Source organism: Daldinia decipiens (assembly GCF_022478715.1).
Source record: "Daldinia decipiens strain CBS 113046 unplaced genomic scaffold F4813scaffold_1, whole genome shotgun sequence".
NCBI lineage: Eukaryota > Fungi > Ascomycota > Sordariomycetes > Xylariales > Hypoxylaceae > Daldinia > Daldinia decipiens.
Window position 1 is genome coordinate 934,245 of NW_026054544.1, and position 22,273 is coordinate 956,517.

At 47.8% G+C, this 22,273-nt stretch overlaps 6 protein-coding genes across 6 annotated transcripts; 4 read left to right on the forward strand and 2 right to left on the reverse strand.

Moving 5' to 3' along the window:
* Positions 1–1,803: 1,803 nt before the first annotated feature.
* Positions 1,804–4,437, forward strand: F4813DRAFT_11149 (uncharacterized protein). The gene is made up of 3 exons (XM_049238508.1): positions 1,804–2,117; positions 2,171–2,281; positions 2,334–4,437. The coding sequence occupies exons 1-3, from the start codon at positions 1,997–1,999 to the stop codon at positions 4,286–4,288; spliced, it is 2,187 nt and encodes a 728-aa protein (XP_049104772.1). The 5' UTR covers positions 1,804–1,996; the 3' UTR covers positions 4,289–4,437.
* Positions 4,438–8,085: 3,648 nt separating this feature from the next.
* On the forward strand, positions 8,086–11,710 carry F4813DRAFT_342000 (uncharacterized protein). Its single transcript, XM_049241353.1, has 2 exons — positions 8,086–9,121; positions 9,171–11,710. The coding sequence occupies exons 1-2, from the start codon at positions 8,757–8,759 to the stop codon at positions 11,080–11,082; spliced, it is 2,277 nt and encodes a 758-aa protein (XP_049104773.1). The 5' UTR covers positions 8,086–8,756; the 3' UTR covers positions 11,083–11,710.
* Positions 11,711–11,785: 75 nt separating this feature from the next.
* F4813DRAFT_11190 (amino acid transporter) lies at positions 11,786–14,500 on the reverse strand. Its single transcript, XM_049238514.1, has 8 exons — positions 14,163–14,500; positions 13,875–14,079; positions 13,722–13,791; positions 12,967–13,627; positions 12,590–12,884; positions 12,457–12,502; positions 12,299–12,381; positions 11,786–12,207 (listed from the first exon to the last, which is right to left on the reverse strand). The coding sequence occupies exons 1-8, from the start codon at positions 14,258–14,260 to the stop codon at positions 12,118–12,120; spliced, it is 1,548 nt and encodes a 515-aa protein (XP_049104774.1). The 5' UTR covers positions 14,261–14,500; the 3' UTR covers positions 11,786–12,117.
* A 1,391-nt stretch (positions 14,501–15,891) lies between these two features.
* Positions 15,892–17,605, forward strand: F4813DRAFT_11218 (putative nitrilase). The gene is made up of 4 exons (XM_049238520.1): positions 15,892–16,533; positions 16,599–16,994; positions 17,076–17,268; positions 17,323–17,605. Exons 1-4 carry the CDS (start codon positions 16,376–16,378, stop codon positions 17,542–17,544), a joined length of 969 nt encoding a protein of 322 aa, XP_049104775.1. The 5' UTR covers positions 15,892–16,375; the 3' UTR covers positions 17,545–17,605.
* Positions 17,524–19,712, reverse strand: F4813DRAFT_11291 (fungal-specific transcription factor domain-containing protein). The gene is made up of 5 exons (XM_049238527.1): positions 19,337–19,712; positions 18,943–19,281; positions 18,599–18,873; positions 18,324–18,545; positions 17,524–18,268 (listed from the first exon to the last, which is right to left on the reverse strand). Exons 1-5 carry the CDS (start codon positions 19,377–19,379, stop codon positions 17,666–17,668), a joined length of 1,482 nt encoding a protein of 493 aa, XP_049104776.1. The 5' UTR covers positions 19,380–19,712; the 3' UTR covers positions 17,524–17,665.
* A 1,212-nt stretch (positions 19,713–20,924) lies between these two features.
* On the forward strand, positions 20,925–22,273 carry F4813DRAFT_342009 (sterol-binding-like protein). Its single transcript, XM_049241354.1, has 3 exons — positions 20,925–21,271; positions 21,348–21,545; positions 21,619–22,273. The coding sequence occupies exons 1-3, from the start codon at positions 21,256–21,258 to the stop codon at positions 21,780–21,782; spliced, it is 378 nt and encodes a 125-aa protein (XP_049104777.1). The 5' UTR covers positions 20,925–21,255; the 3' UTR covers positions 21,783–22,273.

Genomic DNA, 22,273 nt, shown 5'->3' on the forward strand with positions numbered 1-22,273 from the left:
AGGATGAACCGAGAGAGGAGTTCCGGGTCGATTCTTTCTTTGAAATAGCCATAGTATATACATTATACATACATAGGTACATTAGGTTAGGTACCTAGGTACCTACTATTAACGTGCACTTGCCTATGATGGATGCATAGTGTGATTGTAATTCCCATGTCCCCCCGTTTGTCCCTTCCAGACTTACTAAACTCCATCCCCACAGATGTAAACCCTAGATATGTACATACATGCCTACTCCGTATTTGGTCCATATTTCTAGCAACAGCTAAGTGGAGACAGGGGTATCGGATTGTCGAATCACCGATAGTATGTGAGATGCAAGGTACCCGTTCAGGCCGAGCCAGCCCTGTATGTCATATATAGTAGCGCCATACCAGATTTATTAGCGTTATATACCTTTTCCACTGGTTAGGCCTACCTATGTACCACCAGCTGATGTACCACTGGTCTTCAAAGCTAGTTTTTCGTGAACACCCCTTAGTATTCGCATTGTGGCGCTTCTTTATTAAATATTTCATCTTCGTATTCTTTTTTAGCGCACGAGGCGGCTACGATGCTACTATGTATGTAAAGTAAAGTAATTGTCGTACAGCACGGACTATTAAGTACCGCATGGCTGACCTCAGGTACTATGTATGGAAGCATCTGTGGAAGCCGAGAAAGTCACGATTAAATAGAGAAAGGGTGGCGTCGCCGCAATCCTAAGGTATTGATGAGGTGGAAACATCGGTTTAAATGATGGCATACTTACTACTATTAGAAAGTATTAGAAGTAATTCACTGAGAAAGGCGGCGCAGAACCCGGCATTCACACGTAAAACAGAATCCTACCGATTCATGTTGATGAGCAAGTAGTCGTCAGATGAACAATCACCGACTACTTCACCGTCAGCTAATTTATCTATTGGTGGTAAAGGTGGTAAAGGTGGTAAAGATAACCACGCAGCAAAGATGTAAAAAGCAGGCTGCCATTTTTGGTCAAACATCTGAAAATCACCAATGTTTGAACTTGAGTTCCTAAGAATCCTCCTCATTATGCGCCCACATACCTACACTATATATATAATACGGACGACGCCCTGCTAACCATGGTTCGTTTAAATTCTTTCCTCTGCTTCTGCACTTCTTCGCTAACCGATTTTATGACCTAACCCAGTGGAAGCTACCTAGATATTAAAATCGATTCGAGAGTTATTAAGGTATCCTCCAACTAATACGGCGAGGGCCAGTGCCGAGTACCTCTTTAAGTTATTATTGCCAAGAAAAGACAAGGACAGGGGGTTGGCTTTAGTGGGTGGTCTGCTCGTGCATAGGTACCTAGGTAGGTACATGTGTACTAGATACATACCCTTGTAACCCAGTCAGGGGTTTAAAGGGCAGGGGTTGTTTAAACATCCTCCACCCTCTCGAGACAAAGGTTGCAACGTCCAAGACGCCTTCTCACCGACCTTTACAGACCCAAAGGTCTCTTGAAACCTCCTCAGATCTTGTTTCTTCTCGACCAATTGTTCGCCTGCACGAACAAATATTCTCGAAGCAAGGCCCATACAAGCGTCCACTCTTACGCGACGACACTGCGTACGACCTATCGCAAACCATACCTTCATAGTCTAGTCGTTTCTAAATACCGGCCGCACCACCAAAACTATTACACCTACATATCCGGAGCTGTGGCACGCACTCGCTGTTCGGGGCTGTGGAGTAAGAGTTTCGGATTTCTGCACAACATCTACCATAGCAACATAGCAACATAGCAGGATAGCAGGCAGATCTATTTTCTACTTCTTCTCTGCATCGGTGCTGGTAGATCTGTTTAAGTGGTTACCAATCAGCTACCGTCAACTACCGTCGACTTTATCTTTACGACCGTAAACCTCCAATCGAAGACGAATCGGGTGAGAAGTCCTGATGCACGAAATCGACTTATTCAATCCCAAGTGAGGAAAGGCGAGGGAAACACGAAATAAAGGGGTTGTTACGCGTTTACGCCGTGATGGATGCATCACGGCAGTCGGCCTTTATGCCGACGATAAAATGTTCCAATTGCGGGAACCAAGTTGAGATTTCGATGATGGGAGAGCATGTCTGTGGTAGCACACCTGCAGCAGCAGAACGTGCGTAATTCTTAACACACCTTTCCATAGTACATGGCTAACATGTGAAGCAGCGCCTCCACCAATGCCAGATCTTCTAGGTGGCGCGTTTTCATCCCTAAAGGCAAATGTTTTTGACAAATTTTCTCGCACCGCGCCCCCTTCTGTTGATACATCTGCAGCAAGTAAGCGCACTATTAACCAGCTAAATTATTGCATCAACTAATATGATAATAGATCGCGCGTTCCAGAAGACGGGTCAACTAACGCCGGTAAGCGCTTCTACTGGATCACAGGCTATCTCGCCAAAAACACCAACGCATGAACGGCCTGGGGCCAGTTCTAGCAAAGATGACGACTTCGCACCGGCAATAGCAGGTTCGCCCAGGCGCCCAGGCGGATATGGAGGCTTCGGAGACTCGGGATCGTATGAAGGCGATTCTACTTACGGCACAAGCCCGAATAAGCCGACAAATTTCCTAACAAGAATGAACACCATTGCGCCTGGTCCGTTTGAGACGAACCGAGGACCTGGATTGAAAAATCCGTTCGCGCAGAACAGCAGCAGGGACAACACGGCAGAATCAAATGACGATTCGTTGCGAGTTAGGTATTCCATAGAGCGACCAGGCACTTCGGGCTCGACCTCGTCTAAAAGCAGTGCTGCCCTTGCACCCCCTAGAGCACCACGAAGTAACGGGTATGGTGGGTTCGGTGCGCCGCTCAGGAGTAGTAGTGACTTCGAGCCGCAACCAATTGGCCTAGGCAAGCGCTCCGATACGTTTCCGGAGAAGCTCCTCAAAGCAAACGATGAGGTTTTTGACGTACCAGCACGTGTGCCTTCGGCACCCGGTATGAAGTCTGATCGAATGCGGAGTTCATCAAATAGTGTTGCGGATAGAATGGCTATGACTAGCGAACGGTCGCAACGACCATCGTTTGGAACGCAGGATGCGTTACGGCCGCCGCCTTTACAAGGAACAACTTCACGTCCATCAACGCGAGATGGCGACAGAAAACCCTCTATCAACCTTGGCGACGAATTTAATACTAGCAATCGTTACCACTTGTCTTCAATATCGCAATCTTCTAGCAACTCTAGCTATACCCACTCGTCTCGTCCTAGTCAAGCTAGTTCAAACACAAGCCCGACTCAGTCAGTAAGGTCCCGTCCAGACGCACGGCGGCCATCCGATATGTCAGGTTTCGATGCCCTGTTAGATGACTTGCAAACTTCAATGGATGCAATGCAAACTAAACCACAATCCCCCTCACCTACAGACCGATCACTATCCGAGAGAGGTCCCGAGCCGCTAAGACCTAACAGCCAGCGTACACCTTCGGAAAGTGTTAGGCCAGATCCTGCTAGCTTTAGGGGACAGGATCCGAGAGTAGATATGCCTGCGGTACCACTGCTTCCGTCCGAATCTTTAGATCGTAGAGATCCCGCTATTCAGAAGGGTTTAAGCGACTCACCACCGACTCGGCCAACCCACACCCGTCAAGCGTCCAAAAGCCAAAGCTCTCGTGGTAACTGCAAAGCGTGCAAGCAGCCCATCACGGGCAAGTCAATCTCATCAGCAGACGGACGGTTGACTGGACGTTATCACAAGGCATGCTTCGTATGTACGACATGCCAAGAACCCTTCTCCTCTTCGACATTCTATGTCTTAAACGACCAGCCGTACTGCGAACAACATTATCATAAACTTAATGGCAGTCTCTGCGGGAGCTGTAATATAGGTATTGAGGGGCAATATCTCGAGGATGAATCCTCTAAGAAGCACCACCCGAATTGTTTCCGATGCGGCGACTGCGGTATCGTCTTACGTGATGGTTATTTCGACGTAGATGGCAAATCGTACTGCGAGCGCGACGCCTGGAAACGAATGCAGTGGGCTATGCAGGCCCAAAGGCAACAACAGCAAGCACCACCGAGGCCGGGATACCCTCCGCGCCGGCCAGGCGCGCAAGGGCCTCCACCCCCGAGACCACCTCGCTCCGGTCCCGGCTTTATGGGACCGAGCCCTATAGGCCCAAGTCCTATGGGACCGGGTCCTAAGGGACTTAATCGACCATTCGGCTTGCCCAGCGGAAACCGTCTAGCTCCTGGCCAGGCTCTAGGCCGTGGCGGCCTAGCCGGCTCGATGCCGAGGATGGAGAAGAGAATGACGAGAATGGGCATGATATAAAAGCATATATGCCCCTGATTTATATATATTCCCTTGTTCTGTAACGACGACACGCCTCTCTTTTGTTTCGATCGACTTTCACATCGCCGCTTCGCCATGTTGCTGGCTGTGCGATTATTATCATCATATATCAGCATCGGCGTTTGGGGTTCCCCTTTCCAGGAAAGCATTCGATTTTTTTTTAGGTCGCATATACCCTTCCGATCTTCCTTTCGCAATTGCTAGTTGCTTACCTTATGGATCCCTTGACGAGATATCCGCCTTTTATTTTATTTTTCGTTACGGCTTTATAATCATATGATGTGCGTCCATATCATTATCATATTAATTTGGTACCTTGGAGATTTATTTCCTTGGGCCATGGCTACCTGCATTGGATGTTGGCGGGCCCGATGCACACATCGCCGCTTGCATTTCCCTTGGGTATATGGGAGATGTGCTGAAGTGGGATGGGAGGATGGGATTGGATAGGATAGAGGAGGGTGCTAAAGAAAGGCTCCGTAGGATGGATACGATAGAGTGCCTTAGACGATGTGGTGTGGGAACCAGCGTTCGCTGACCGCGACCAGTGGGGATATAGGGAGAATGGGCAAGGGGAGGAAGAAGTATAACTGGAGTGATGTGATGGGCGATCTAGCACGAGCGACAAGCTGTAGATCACCGATAGTATACTGCTTTAGCTACACCGTTTGCGCATAGCTATAGTAGTTGGTCTGCTCTGATAAGAGTAGACAGACGGAGTGATAGTAATATCAAACAACGAATTCATACAACCACATTCCTTGCCTGCGTGTGACTATGGAAGGAAGTAGATAGATCTAGTACGATATACGATCGTGATGCTATCTAGATACGATTTATTCCCTGTCTCACTTACTTACCTCCTTCGTGCTTCCGAATCCGAAATTAGTGGCACTTGTTGAAACGGTCGTGCCAATGGGAATGGTTGACGAACTCCAGCTCGTCACTATTACACAGTAGTATATATCACAGCAGCAGCGGTACCCCATCCTAGTGTGTAGGTGTATACACATATGTGTGTATAGGTAGGTACCTATGTATGTGATTTACCCAGGGCAGCCTATAGGCTGGCAGGCCGCATCCGACGGCAGAATCGTGGATACCCGGGTACAGCGGCAGGGTCGCACGCAAATTTGCGGTTGTTAAGGTTCCATACCTGTCTAGTTGGGTGGTAGAGAGACGGCTTGGGACTGCGTGGACAAGGGAATTAATATATAGAGCCTGTCACCGGCCGCTATTGGGTTCATTTATTTGTTCGTATGGGGGAAGGTGGCCGGGGTAGTCTATGTAGATGGAGCTGAGGTCCTGGTGGGTACGAGACGTCGATGAATAAGGTACCTTAGGTAGGTAGGTAAGTAGGTAGGTTAGGTATGTATAATATCTTAGATGAGTATGCGGGATCGATCGTACCGACTGCTGTGTAGGTGGGTAGGTATGCATTGTATTACATTATTATCCTGTTACCTTAGGTACTGCTGGCTCTGCTACTATGTTTGACGGCTCGTGCTTCTAGTTCAGTCTTATTATCTCTGCATGCTATGCTACCGTCGCCAATGTCACGTCATCACGAAGATCCCAACTGTTGGTCTCGGGTGCTCACGTACGTATGTGCGCGGGTCGTCGCGATCGATCATCGAGATGTGCGGTAGGTAGGTAGGTAGGCATCATAATAGGCACTCCGGAAGTATTCGAGCGAGGGGATATTTATATGCGCGGCTGTACAATACCTACATGTAGGTAAATGGAGAGGCCACCTAAGTAACCTCCGTAGTTTTTTGTTGGTGGATAAGCGCTTAGGTTAGTTAGGTAGGTACCTAGTTATTATAAACTTGCAAGTCCTATGACCTATTTATTATTTCCTTGCCGTCCGAGTATGTAGGTAAACTTCCTGTTAGATATTAAAATTTGAGGACAGCCAAGAAGAATGCGTGCTTCCGAAACAGGCAACTTTAGCTGGCGAATGGGGATAGTTTAGCGAATGTGACCATGAGCTTGTGTAGGTATGTACTATGTACCTAACCTATGTAAGAGATAAAGCTGCCGTGGAGGCTCCTTGATTGGATCGTTTAGGTCGCTGCACGATGACGATCTCTGCGTGCGCTTCGTGCGTCCCCTGGTCCCTTGCCCCATGGCGTGACGAGACTAGCTGTGTACCTATGTACCTAGGTATGTATGAATGGCTGCGAGCCGCCCGTTCAGCTGTTATATTAGGTTAGACACGTAGTATTTCGTACCTGACTTTGGGGAACCGTGTCACCAACTCTAGAGGTATGTACCTAGGTAGCATCTAATAGTATGTATTCCATTTGGGTAGCCCCGAAACGACATATGCGGTGAGAATGTTAAAGAATTGCCAATGATAGCCCGTTGCTTTCATGGCTTGTTTAGTTGGTTGTGCCTTGAGCTATTAGCGTAGCTTAGATAGGTACCTATGTAAATTAGGAGGTAGAAATAATATTCAACGGCTTGCATTTTACGCACTCCCGGACATTAGATCTAACGACAGGTGTGTATGTAGGTAGCAGTACCTAGGAACAAGAGGCTGCGAAGTTTAGGTTTGGAAGTTGATAAGACTAATGGGCTATATCTGTGACCCTTGAGTTGATAAAAGTATATCTCCTATACTAATAGTCTGATAAGTAGGGACGATATACTATTGTAGTATTTTGTTAGTGCAGTAAAGAAGTGGAGTATCATTTCCGCAAGGTAAGAATATAGGAAGGCAGGAAGGGCGAAAAAGTTAACTAGTGTAAATTTCCTTATCTTATTAAACAAGGCATACTGCAGACGCTCCAATCGGCATTTCCCAAATTACACCTACAGGCTACAAATTTAACCCTTCACACCTACCTTATCGCGTCAATTTAACTACCTACATGTACATACCTACGGCATATGCGGGAAAGGAGAGCATGAAGCCTTCTCCTTAAGAGATTCTAGGGTAAATTATTGAATATGGTCGAGTTACGTGATGAGAAAAAGAACGTATATTCGTTAAGAAACTGAATATAAAAAAATAGATACCAAGAGAGATAGTGATATTAATTGATATGTAAGTGTTTGATAATCTCGAAGAAGATGTTGCATGCGTAATGGATGATGCGTAATATTGAGCTCACCTCAACTTGAAGCAGCCAGCAGCCAGCAGCCAGCAGCCACCCGTCCACGCTAAATCGTCCACGCAGCATTACCTAGGTTATGTAGGTACATGTAGTATGTAGCTACATTGTATTGTACATATTGTACCTCAAACATAGGTACCTCATGTAATCTCAAACCCCTCTTGTACATACCTGAGTCGCACAGCAGATTTAAACAATTAACCATATCAAACTTGTCTTATCTTTGTCCATAAGAATATGGGTAGAATATGAGCAAAGCGTTTATATGGAAAGAGTTTAGGGGCCATTACACTAAATCGACTATATTTGATATTCGATATTCGATATTGCAAGAGGGATCCACGACCGGTGAATCTACCTAGTATGTATGTATGTACTTTCGCTTTAACTCAATCCTGTATTGGAAACATGTTAGGTTGAAATCAGTCATTGGTCCTCCCCATACTTCCCATGTACCTTGTAGGCCACGAGAGTGCAAAAGAATACATAGAGAATAATAAGAACACCTTGTCGAAACATAACATTGATGTATACAGTACCTACTACCCCTAGTAACACATGTAAGTGCTCTAACCTAGTGTAGTGTATAGCGCTTCAAGTGTCGGTATGTGATCGTGACCCTGTCGCGCATCTTCTCATCTTTTGAACCTTCAACTTTTTTCCTAAAAAGGGGAGAGAGTGAAGGGGGTCCCCAATTTCAAGCATCCCACTTGATCTGCTTTGGTGTTGATCACCATGGCCAAGACATCGCGAGATTTGCGCTCCCTAGTCTCTTTTTCCCCTTCTATTCGCACATCCCTCAAGCCTGTTTTTTCTCCTGCGGGATTCACCCTTCGTTTTCTTTTTTACAATACCTTGTCACCACTTGTTATACTTGGCCTCGGACCTTTCTGAGTGCTGTCGTAATCTTCTTTATCCGACCGGTTATCTACTATCACGTTAACCTCCTACGCTCATTTTATATTATTATCCTTCCTCATTTGCAGTCGCATTTTCGAGCTTACTAGGTAGACCTTCAGACGAGACAATCCGTTCGGACGACTATTTGTTACAGCATTGAAATTCGATCTTCCGCGAACCGTAGATCAAATTCCTAGGCTAGGAATCTAACCTGTATACCCTGTATACAAGCTTCAAGTCAACCAAGCGACTATCGCATTTGGCTTTTTACCTCGATTCTAGCTAAACACCGATATTCAATCTGAAGAGATAATTTTAACGATCTCGCCATGTTCCTACCTCTCCATCTTGCATAAATCTTGCGATACCGACTTATCGCTCCCCGGTCCGTAAGCCGCGTCTATCCTTCCAATTAACTCGAAAACATGTTGGCGGTACAACCCCGTCGATTGTTGTTGCGACCGAAAGGTCTCCTGCTCGTCGCAGTCTTTGCAGCGACTCTGTACTGGACCTTGCTGCATGGGTCTACCACTCCTCATACAGCGAGATGGTTTGATGGGAGTTCTGGACCAGTACAAGCTCCTCTAAAAGGCAACACTGAGACCAAACCAGCCCCAGCTTCCTTACCAGCGACCGGCCCTAGTAACAACGAGCAAAATCAACATCCTCAAGCCGAAGTACATGATCAAAAGAAAGAGGAGGGGCAGGAGGAAGAGAAGCACAAAGAAGAGGAGCAAAGAGAGGAAGACTTGCGGGAGCAGTTTGATCGAGAATATGAGGCGCTTGCTAAGTATGTTGGGCTGTTTATCATATTGTCGCACGTTCTAACGATAGCACAGAGAGCCTGGTGCCGATACCTTGTTTGGGCAGACGCTTAATACTCTGGATCCTGACAAGAGACGATCTCTAACCATCGACGATCACTTAGCACAGACCCAGGGCAAACCGAGATTTACCGAGCATAATCCCTACGTCTACAATCCATATCCTAAGTACAACGAAAAGACATGGCTCGCTGAAAGAGCTGAACTTGTACCTTGCGAAGGGCCAGGTGGTGCACCTGTAGGGGATGTATTCGTTTTCAAAGGTCAGCCCAAAAACTTCCCCGAGCCCGGTTTCGGAAGCTACACTGCCCTTGGTATGGATGGGAATTTATGTTACGAGCGTGAGACACGGCTAGGTATTTACGGCTATAAGTCGGACAATGACCACTCAGCTTCCTCGATCGATTGGGACGGTGTTCGTTGGGGACAGCTACAAGAAAAGTGTGCCCTAAAGAACAAGGCACGCTACGATATGAAGGGGCAGTCCAATCCATACCTCACCACGGTGTACGCACGTCAAAATTCGAGCGTCACGGGTGCAGATGGTGACAGGGAGAGCGATCCTGGTACCTTGGAGTCCTCCCACCCTAAGGAAGACTTAAAAAAGGGTGCATCAATACGACGAAGGAGGGGTCTTCTCGAAAAACGCAAATCCGGCACGTCTAAAATTACTACTACCCGCGAAGAGAGAACGGCACTTTTACTGCGGACATACACCGGCAAGGAATATACCGAGAATGACAAGCAGGTGATTCGATCTTTAATCGCTGAGCTTTCGTTGCGCACCGGAGGTCTATATCAAGTGTTCCTCTTCGTCCATGTCAAAGACACTGCATATGCAATTTGGGAGGATGAGGAAACTTACCAATACGTTCTACAGAGGAATGTGCCTCCTGAGTTTAGGGACATTGCTATCCTTTGGAATGACGAGGCCACGCAGACTATGTACCCTAAGATCGACCCTAAGAAGGCGACTGTACACGTCTCGCAGTGGCTGTCAGTTCAGAAGTTCGCCCAAGAGTTCCCCGAATTCGACTATATCTGGAACTGGGAAATAGATGCAAGAGTCACCGGCCATAACTACGATTTCGTTGAGAAGTTGGCCGCGTTTGCCAAGCGTCAGCCACGCCGAGGACTATGGGAACGCAACGAGCGCTACTATATCCCATCCGTCCACGGTGATTACGATTCGAAGTTCCGAAAAGAAGTTGAGCGTATATCGGGAAAGGACACAGTTTGGGGTCCTCCAAAGCTGCCTTTCGTTAACCCTGTTGGGCCGAAGCCACCTGTCGCAAAGCCCGAAGATGATAACTATATATGGGGCGTTGGTGAAGAGGCGGATCTAATTACCGTTGCCCCAATTTTCAACCCCATCAATAGTTCTTGGATTAGCGGTAATGAGCTTTGGGGATTTAATGATTCCACACACGCAACTACAGATCTACCGAGAAGGGCTACCATTGTAACGCATTCGAGAGTGTCCAAGAGGCTTCTTGACATCATGCACGTCGAGAACCTTCGTGGAAATCATATCTCGTCAGAAATGGTCACGCAAACTACCGCGCTCCTCCACGGCCTCAAGGCAGTTTACGTCCCGATGCCCGTCTTCTTTGATAGACCTTGGAAAGGCGAGGACCTCGCTAAGTGGTTTAATGGCGGTCCGAAGGGCGAAAGTGGAGGTGTTGGCTCCGCCATGGGCTGGGGACGAGAAGCTAGATATCGCGGGAGCACTTGGTATTATAGGGCAAACCCACCCCAGCGACTATATCTGAATTTTATGGGTTGGGAAGATACCAACGTAGGTGGCAAAGAGTGGGAAGAACTCTACGGGCGTCCCTGCTTACCACCGATGTTGCTTCACCCTATAAAAGATGTCGAGCCCACGGAACCAGGGTACAAGAGCGAATCGAACCTCCCTTATTCTTAAGTCAGCTAGCGCTTGGCATGAAAGAAATTTGGGGTCTCCTTTTTTTCTTTTCCGCTGCGTCAAGGTTTAACAAATTTTTATTTAGCTTTAGACAAGCTAGTCTTTCGGCCCGTCGATTACTTCTTGGAACTCAGTCTTCCCTCAGGTTGTCAAATTCCGCCTGCCAGTGAACTAGGGTCCCCATATGCTGTCGTCCTTTCACTGGCTGTAAGCGATACGAACGTTCCCGACGGCGTCAATGCTCTGCGTCAAGTTCGAGCAGGTCCTTCGGTGACCAATCGAGGGTGCCATCATCCTCGACCAATTTTTTTTCTTCCAAAATTCATCTTTTAGAATGGCGAGTACGTTCCAATACGACTCGGGCAGGACAAGAACAATGTAGGACGGACATGGCGAGGGATTCAATAATGATCATCGCATTACCCGGCGTTTTTACATACCCGGCCTGGCCAGTCACAGGTCTGAAATTTTTACGGAGAGCTTCGTGTCAGCCCACGAGAGAAAATCCATTGCATGTATAGGTTGCGGATCGGTTATGAAATAACACCTAGTCCTAGACGGACTAAGGCATGTTGAGAGCTTTGTTAAGAGTAGATATGCTATATCATGTAAATACCCCATCACGAATGAATATACTATTTAAGTTATGATTGTTGCTTGGGGTTTGACTATTGTGTAGTGAGAATTCGCAAAGTCGATTTCATGTTGGCAAGTGAGTAAAGTAAATTTATTCAGTTACTTGGTATAGTTCGACTACCTAGGTTAAAAATTCTATGGACTCGAATGAATGAATGAATATATGCTTATATAAAGATGGTTAAGGAGCGAGATGTCGTTTCAAACCCCCATTCCCCTTGAATCTATAACGTGTCAAATAAGTGTCTTTTATGATCTTGTCTGAAATGGATAAAAAGATGCATATAAATGCTTCATATCTCGGCCTAGTAGCTCGGAAGAAATCAATACGCGGGTATCTTAATAAGGCATACCTCCACTCTAGGAGGCAACCTCTTTTTCGTCCTGGTTATTAGACGGCTAGTTTTCTTTCTCCGAAGGGGAAACAGAAACTACTACTCCTGCGTCTTCTTCGTTTCCGAGCGCATGTCCGATGATGGCTTCGAATGTCTACAGAAGGCAGTGTCAGTTCATGCGAACCCTTCTCCAGAGGGATATAGGGAAACAAGCAGGGGGAGGGAGGGAGGAAAGAGAAAATTACCGGGCCCTCGAAGGTTTTGCCATATGTGATCCAGTACGTGCCAACTAATATCAGGAAGATGCCAATCACGACGACTACGTAGTCTGTTTGTTTGCCGTTAGTAAGATATAGCTCGTATAGTATAGATTTTATGGACGGGGAATAAAGGGACTGCCTACTCATCTCATCTGCTGAAACGGGAAGTCCAGTCGGGAAGCAGAAGAACTAACAACACCAGTCAGCAATTCCTTCTTTCTTTCACATCAAATCCCTTTCGTTAACGAATAATAGAGGCAAATCAGATATACGCACCACAGAAGTCACGATAACAAACACAGCAGCAACGGAATTCAGCGCCCAGCCGCCCTTCCCAAGCGCAAAGTACGTGTTCTCAGCCTGGTACTGGCGCAAAACACCGCGGCCGCGTATCAATAACACGACGACGGGGATCACGTACGACACGTTGAGAAAGATGGTCGTACTGGCCGCGTATGCGCTAAAGGCGACTGATGGTCCTAGGTATAGGAGCCCGAAGAGGACGTTGAATGCGAAGGTCAAGACGATGGTGCGGACTGGCACGTCGAGCTTGGGGGTTATGTGAGCGAAGCTGGGGATGTTAGTCGAGAGAGGGACAAGAAAGAGGGAGAGGGAGAGGGAGAGAAATGAGAGGAAAAGGGGGAAAAGCTTACTAGTTATGATACGCAATACCCTTATCCCTCGCCATGGCATACAGCAGTCTACTCGAACTGGTCACACACCCATTCGTCCCGTTGACGAAGCACACAGCCAGCATCAGCGTCAACACCGTAGCCGCGGCTCGGCTTCCCGTGCCCTGGAGGATCAACTCGGCGATGGGCATGTTAGTCGGCGTGTTAAGAACCGTATCCGGATCCGTAATGCAGAACAGAATAACAAGGATAAACGCAACGCCCGTCACGCCGCCCACAGCAACGGCGTATATGATGGCGCGCGGCGCATCGACGGCCGGCCGCGGCATCTCCTCGGTCATGTGCAGCGCCGCGTCGAAGCCGATTAGCGACAGCGCGCTCTGCAGCAGGCCCAGGATCCACGCCATGCCGTCGGACCAGCCCGTCTCGTTCTGGAACTCGGCGAAGACGAACTCGGCGCCGTTCTTGTCCGACGTGGCCAGCAGCACTATGCTGATGACGACGACGCCCAGCAGCGACCAGTACAGCGCCGCGTCGTTCCAGCGCCCGAGCACTCGGTTCCCCCAGATGTTGGCGCCGGTCGTGAAGGTCAGGATCGCGAGGAAGATTAGGTATGTGCGCCATTCCTCGATCGCGTAGGCGCCGTTGGAGGCGATGACTGCGGCGGCCGAGATGAACTGCGCTGTGGGCGGTAAAATACATATCATGTCAACTTCTCGTTTTGCTTTCTGGTATATACCACACCACACACAGCAAGGAACAGGGGGAATTCTTACCGGCGAAGAAGCCCTCAGTCGTCACAAGCGTAAGCCAGCCCGCGATGTTCGTCCAGCCAACCCAGAAGCTCTAGCTGCGCATACAAGTCAGCCTCCCTTCCTTAGGTATCGTTATTCTTCCCCGCTGAGCCTCTAGAGCCCAAAATAACCCACCATAGACTTCTTCCACTTCTCCGCGCACAGCGCATACACAAAATGGTACTGGCCGCCTGCCGTGGGCCATATCGCGGCTAGTTCGCCGAGGCTCGCGGCGAGGGCCAGGTTGCACAGGACGCAGAATATGAAGCCGTAGAGGAACGAGACGGAGCCGCCCGAGGGCAGAACGAGGCCAATTGATCCTGCCAGCGCGATCCATGTACTGTTATCATACAACGGGCGCTATGGTTAGCCGCCAGTCGCTCGTGTCGTTGTCTCAGGACACCGGGTATTGGACCGACTCACTTAAGGATAGCGAACGTCAAAGCGACCATCGTCAGCCTCGACAACCGCGGCTGCAGGCGGCCCTCCCCGGGAGGCATGGACTCGTTCTGGGTAGACATAGGTAGTCGAGTTGAGGTGGCAATCGTTGTGTGACGTTCTCCGCGACGAGTTGAGGGAAGATAGGAGGAGTCATTGGGGGTCGGGACGGACTTGAGGGCGAGGGATAAGCAGATACGTCCTTTATATATATAGTTCTTATTTATTTAGATCATCGACATTATTTTATATTATCTTATGTTACCTTACATTAGGTACACATGGTTATACACTTACACTTACACAGAAGCCAGCAGCCGGCCAACCAACCAACTAATACGGATACCTACGTCCGTATGAGGCACGCAGTTGGTAGTACATAACATCTTCAGCGTTGGCTACCTAGCCAGCTTCGGAACCCCGGCAAGCCACCTTACCGGGTAGCCAGCTCGCAAGTCTGTTTGCTATCTGTAAACCGTCGGACCCCCTGCTCCAACAAAGCTCACGTAATAAGCCACCTTGACCTACCTAGGTATCTACCAGATCCCAACCCGGCAGCGCCAATCACACGTCCCCGGCTCTCCCCCCCCAGCTTATCATTGGCCTGGCTTGGAGGGGTTTCACGGGAAACCGTTTGTGTCCTCCCTCAGATATGACTCGATATTCACCGCTCCTTTTTCTTTTTTTTCTGTTTTCTCTTTCGCCTCCGCTGCAGAATATGCAATGCGACACTGCGTCCGCCGATGGTAGGACGAGGCCTATCGTCATGTAGGCTTAGATGTATAAGTAGTGGAAATATTGATGTGTGGCAATGTAGGTAGGTAGGTAGGTATATATATCCATAATAGTTCCCAATCTCTATCTTCCAGCTTCCATCCCCCATCCATATTTTCCCCGTCTCCCCGAGCTTACCGCCGTGTGGACGCCGTTTAGGTAGTAAGTTACTCCCACGTATTATTTACTACATAATCTACGGTCCAGTCAAGCCAGGGTCCTGTCAGAACCTTGTTAAATCCCGATCGTGGGCACGTTGTCAGGTGTTTATCGTCCGGTTGGAAGCAGTTAGGCGGGAACTGTGCCCCGGTTTGCAGATGATGACAGCGATAGATTGATAGTAAGGACGCAGCAGTATTTCTGGTCCGGATGATTCGAGCTACATATTCCATATTACCACCGTGTGTGCCTTAGGTTGCACACGTGTATTCCAGAACCATGGGTATGCCGTCAGAGGAATCGGGAGCCCCAAATCTGAGATAATGTCAGGTCTTAGTGCTTACTACGTGAGTGTTGAAGATAAAATATATAATAAAATATCAAAGTAGGTATTATCAAGAAGTTTCCATCTGGTGTATTAAACATTCTATGACCGCGGGATATTAGTAGTAGAACGTTGCTAAGCGAATGAATACCGTCCCCCGTCTGTAGACTAAACTCAGTCGAGCCAAATGTTGGTCGAGGTTCGAGCGTCCGTTCCCGTTTTCGTGCCGCATTGGCATCGAGGCTTTCCCGGTTATGGACGAGGGACCCACGCGGAAGCTAGGTTTGAAGAGCCGCTAGTTGATCGTAGAAGAAGCTTGGAAGGACTCTGCGATCGCTGATACAACGAAGGGTGAATATCTCACGGTCGTGTATCGACGAAGGATTTAGTCGAGTTTAGAATAGGATTCTTACAAGGGCCGACTTGACGGAGGTGCTTGAATAGGTGTTTGCTACGACTGCGCCGTGTGGTAGAACTTGTAAAGCAGTATAACGGAGTACAACAATGCTACGGCACTGAGGGGTTATCCACCGGCTGCAAGCTGGAGATGCAGTGCAAGGTAATAAGGTCGTGGACCTGCGGCATAATATGCTCGAGTGTCAGGAGGTCCGCCAAGCCACCAAACACTGAAAGTTCCAATATAACCAATGATCGGGCCCGGCTTGTTACGTGACGCGGCCGTAGGGGTCCTGAATAGGACCATGAGGTAGCAATAGAGCCGTAGGGATTCGGGATTCTGGCATAAACTGAGCTGTTTCTGGGGTTTGATTGCTGACTGCAGACACCGTATCTCCCCGCACTGCAGTGAGACGTTTCTGCAGACGAGATAGACGACAGTATATAAAGTCCAAGCATATGATCGTCAATAGCTTGCTTGGACGCCAAGCTCCTCTCCATCGTCTCCAAAACTTCCACCCAAGCTATACTCTTTAGTTCGACGATGTCTACTACTGTCCGTGTCGGTGCCGTCCAGGCTGAGCCGGTATGGCTTGACCTTAACGGGGCTGTTGACAAGACCATCTCCCTCATCGAGGAGGCTGCTGCAGATGGCGTCCAGGTGCTTGGCTTTCCCGAGGTGTGGATTCCTGGATACCCGTGGTAAGTTCCGGCGATAATTTCCGAGGGATTGGAACACTAACGTCGACTTGTTTGCTTCAACCTAGGTCCATGTGGACTTCGAGCGTCATCGAGAACACCCATATCATCCACGAATACATGGCCAACTCGATGCCCCGAGACTCAGACCATATGAGACGTATCCTTGCCGCTATAAAAAAGGCAGGGATGTTTGTAGTTCTTGGATATAGCGAGAGGGAGGGCGGTAGTCTCTACATGGCCCAATCGTTTATTTCGCCGGAAGGTGAGATAGTCCATCACCGACGGAAGATAAAGCCCACACATATAGAGCGAACTATCTGGGGTGAAGGCCAAGCCGAATCGCTTAAGTGTGTGGTGCCATCAAAATTTGGTAATATCGGTGGCTTGAATTGTTGGGAGCACTTACAACCTTTGCTTCGTTACTACGAATACTCGCAAGGGGTTCAAATACATGTTGCCAGGTTAGTGTTAAACGTCCTTTAGCTTTAATCCCGAAGGAAAAAAAAAAAAAAAAAAAGAACCCTGCTGATTTGAATATCAAGTTGGCCTGCAGAATTTGAAATGCCAGATCCCTCCAAAATTGCTTGGCTATATCATGAGACGGGAGAGGCAAGCTACCGAGCAAGCCAGTTCATGGCTATAGAGGGGCAGTGCTTCGTCCTCGTCGCATCACAAATCCTAACCGAGAAGAACCTGGAAAAAAACAACCTTTCCGGCAACCCAGTAACCAAGACGGTAAGATCCTCACTTCCCGCTACTCTGTAAACTACTAACATAACTCCCTTCCAGCCCGGCGGTGGCTTTTCCATGATTTTTGGACCCGACGGTAAGCCGCTCTGCGAACCCATTGGCGCTGGAGAAGAGGCTATCCTCAAGGCAAATATTAATTTGCGGGATATCGATTATCCCAAAGCATTCATCGATGTCGTCGGTCATTACGCTAGGCCGGACCTGCTAAGCTTGCTGGTAAATCCTACTCAAGACTTACATGTGACGAAGATGTCTAAATAAGGGCGGGCCTAAGTAGGTCGCTAAGATGGTTTGTGAGAAATCAATTATAGGGGGTATAGTGGTAGTGGTGATGACGATGATGACGTGACGGCGGTGGGGAGGAGTGCGACTGATGTCGTTTTCAAATACACCAAGGTGCATCGATATCTAAGTTGACAACGTTCCACCATTTAGTATTAGAGATTCGGCCGCTGTCGGCCTGGAGATCCTGCTGTTTCCAGTATGACTCAATTATATCACGTAGAACGAACACATTTCCAATGTGCCGTTCGTTGTCCATTTTGTCGAGCGTCTGGAGGATCCTTATTCTCTGTTGATCATCTTCAGTCTCGCAGGCGATGACAAAAAGCGGCCATGGGCTCGTGCAGACATCGAGGCGCTTTAATGCAGAAAATGCGTACTCTAGGTACATTGACCTAAGCTCTTGGTTATGTGTACATTCGGCTGTTCTTTGCAAGTAGAGCAAAGCCGCAATACGATAAAGTTCGGCGGTCGTTAGGATTCGAGTCCTCTCTACCGGTGGTATGTGGTTCGCATCATGGGGATCTAGATGCTGTTCAAGGCTCGTTATTCGGCTCTCGATTTCACGCCATTCGTCAGCCCTCCGAGCACGTTCTTCCGGGCTGAAATCCATGGACGCGCCCCGAAGCTCGAGAGCACGCAGTCCATTCACGTAGCTAATAATTTCCATGACCTCTACGGAGCATCCGAGCGATCCTATTATCTATAGGCTGTCAGTGGCAATTATCTTCGATCAGTAAGTCTGCGGGGAACAATACCAAAGATTTATCAAAGTCCGTGTCATATAAAAGTTGCAGAGATGCTGGACATCTCCCGTACTGAAGTGGCTGGCTGAAACCACCCAAAATTTCGTGGTAAAGGAACCACGTGTATAGGAAGCCGTACTTTAACTGCCCACCGTGGATGCTGGCGAGCTTCTGAAGAATAGTCTGGGCTCCGCGGAGGTGTAGGTTCCAATTTCCTTCAGTCTCGTCGAAGACCTTATCTCCAATTAGCATAACCATAAATGGAAAATAATCAGACAGGTTCCTACATTGTAAACACAAAGCATCATTGACGTAGCCAGCTGCGTCTCGGTTGTGCCAACAGACTCGCTCGACAGAGAGGAAGACAGGGATCGAAGGGCGTCGGCTTTGTAGGAGAGAGCAGCTTCTGAACCCCAGAGGTGAAAAGCGGATACAGCCAGCATGGCATTTCGAAGACCGTCGGAGGCATTACCAATGTTTGAGAGTGCCATAGGTAGCAAATCGTCGCGGAATCCATTGTTGATGTCAATTGTAGATATCATCTGAGACAGCTTATTCTGATCTGATATAGTAGGCGTCAGTAAGCTTTTTGAAGTGGAACTCATCTGATATGTCATGGGCCCGCTCTTACAGTAGTTAATAAGGTGAGACTCCCTCTCATGAAGATTTGTGAATAAAGGGAGGCATCGTCCCGGCCGCGACTGAGCACGGATGATCGACAGGCAAATAGGCGATATACCTTTCCTAGAAAGAGCTAAGTCCGAGTAAGTCACATTCAGAAACTGTTTTCCATAATACTTGGGATCAATTTCGTGGTGGTGAATCGTGTGGTCCGGAAGGCGAGTTAATCGGCGTCTACCGTCGGGCTGATCTGGCCACGCGAGACGGATGCCGTAGCCTAGACATTCTCTCCCGGTGCGAAGGCAGTTGTTACAGGCTGGATAGCCGCGGTCACATCCGATCTTACGTCCTTCCGAAATGGTTAGTAAGTGTCGCGAATGCTGATGTTATACTCGAAGACTTACGTTTGCAGGTCCAGCACCCCTGCGCTCGTCTAACAGTCTCCATCCTTCGGCGTGTTAAGTCGGAATTTGTACGCCTAAGTCTTTAGCTTGAGACCTTGCCCACGGGTTCCGAGCCTTGCATATTCAAAACGGGTTTTGGACTTTTTTACGGTCGCGAGGCTGGGAAAGGCAGCCCGGCGGCGCAGATGCGGAGGTAGAAGGGGGTATATTATCCACTCTGGTCCGATAACTATGTATTAACAGAAGGGATAGTCTACTCAGGTTATCTAATTCTCGAATCTGCCATCATACGACGCATTGTAACGATTCAAATGTATGGTTTAGCCAAGCTGGGTAACTTTGTCGATAGGATGGTCCCCGGATGCTTGATACAAGGGATGTACGTTGGCTCTCGAACTTGGTTCCAGCGATATCGTACAATTAAGAAGTATCAGGATCTCCGCAGTTCCCTACCGACCAATTAGAAGCCGTCTTTGCTGCCAGGGTTGCTGCCAGTCAAATCCCGAGTGACCGGATGAGACCCCGAGCAACTGTCACCCAAACATTCGAGACGTCGAAACACATGCTAATAAAAAGGCCAAAATTTTAGAGAAGCTAAAGAGATTCGAATATAACTAGCCTGCGGTAGGGGTAGAAGTAATATTGACAGCTAGTCGGCGAGGAGACCAGCCATCGGTAGTTCGGCGACCAGGAACGGTACGATTTCTCTATGCTAAAAGCTTCGCTAAGCAGTCATGCTGACGGAATAACTGTGATACTTGTCTTTGCTTATACGTCATGCTATGCCGCTGTAACACGCCAGGACAAAGGGTTCAAATCCCATAAATCCCTTGTTCCCGAGTTCGTTATAAGCAACGGCACCTTTGTACGACTCGAGATTCTCATACGAAGATACGAAGACGCGAAGACAAGAGATCTCGGGTAGGGAATCCCCGCCGTTGTGTCTGGACCTTGATGACAGCACATACATACCTTCTTGGCAATGTTCGATCGGTTACTCGATTAATATTGGTGCATTTGTGCGTTTGTGCATTGGTGCCTGTGTACATATGTACGAATACCAAACCAGTGAGACGGCGGGTAATGCCGGAAATAAGTAATACACAAGATATATAGAACGAGGATAAGAAGAGATCAGATGATGGGGGATTTTCGACATGTCAGGGGTTCCCCACGGGAGCGTTGCTTGGTACACAGCAAGGCTTTCTATTGGATTGACAACGCCTTTAAGTGCAGACGGCTGACAGAATCAAGTCTATCAGGTCTCGATATGGCAAGCCCGTAAGCCCGCGGAACGCACCGTCATGCAACATGCGAATCTAGGTCGGCCCTGAGCCAGAATGTTGGGATTTACTTAAGTGAATAGGTACCTAATCGTATCGAGCTACCACGCGAAGAATTGACTTGCATGTAAATTGACTTACATGTAAGATGTAAGATGTAAGATGGAAAATGCAAAATGCAAACTGTAAAATGTACCTAAAGAACGTTTACTGGCTGATGAACGAAGTGGCTGAGGAGATGAGGCTAGTGGTTTCAAAAGACGGGAACTTACATTCTGGGCAATCTGGCAATGTGATGACATGACGTCTTTGTGGCTGATAATTTGAAAGTTACCTAAATTGTTGGTTTGTCTAGGTTGCTTACCTAAATGAATCATTCCCTTCCCTTAGCCTCCCCTAGTACCTAGCACATGAACATTGAATTAAAGGAACGGCCGAGGTTCAATTGACACGTGCAACGACCGAGCAACAGCGTCATCAGCCTTACATTATGTAACTTTGCTGAAGCCTCCCCAATCTCCGAAATACTTAACTTTCTCTATAACTTCCACTATCTCGCATGCTCACCTACCAAGCATCTTCTACAATCTATCTCTCCTAATCGCATTCATCCTCAACTTAACCAATTTCGCAAAAATGAGTCTAAAGAATGGTATGCCAATATAACACTAGCCGTCGCGCGCTTCCCCCAACTATTTTTTTATAAAAGACTAATCCTCTTCTCGTAGACAAGTTTCCTTCTTCGGGAGCCTTTGAAGCTATCAACGAGGCTTTACAAAGCGAGGCCGACCGAAAAGATGCTATCAAGCAAGGCAACGCCATCTTCGCCTTTAACATAAAGAACAAAGCCGGCGAGATCGAGAGTTGGCATATCGATCTTAAAGAGAAGGGTACCGTCGCTACGGGTCTAGGCGAGAAGCCAACAGGTAATACTCCGCTATAATTCACATATAGAGCCTGCTCGCGTGGAACTGGATACTAATTCACCGCGATACATAGTCACTCTGTCGCTCTCGGACGAAGACTTCGGCAAGCTCGTAACTGGCCAGGCCAATGCGCAGCGATTATTCATGTCCGGAAAGTTAAAGATTAAGGGCGATATGATGAAAGCGACTAAACTACAGCCTATCCTGGCCAAAGCACAGACGAAGGCGAAGCTATGAGATATCGGAGTGTCGCTAATATGTAGCCCTGTATAAGATTCAACTTTCGACGATATAAGCAACTCACGTACTATTTGTTTTTTATTTAGAGTATACACTCGACGCTAAGGCGTTATATCATTGAATTTAGCCAATTAACTTAGTTCGCTGTCATAATGAATTTCGGAACGGAATTTCTGTGAACTAAGAGTCGTATAAGATTAGCTGGCTTTAGAGATATATTTAGAAAATTACAAGTCTATATGTAGGTGAATAGCCGTATTCAAATTTAGATATGTACCTAGGTATATACAAATCTAGCATCCCCTGCGAAACTGGTAACTCTTTGCTGTTTAGTACAAACAATATCGATTTTTGATGACTTACTAGTAAACATATGGACAAGTGATATCGCGTTTAGACTACCTAGTTATTAGATATGCGCTGACTAAATCAAGCAACGCATTTCCCTATTCCATTTAAAGTACTTGGCCATAAAATACATAAAGGGC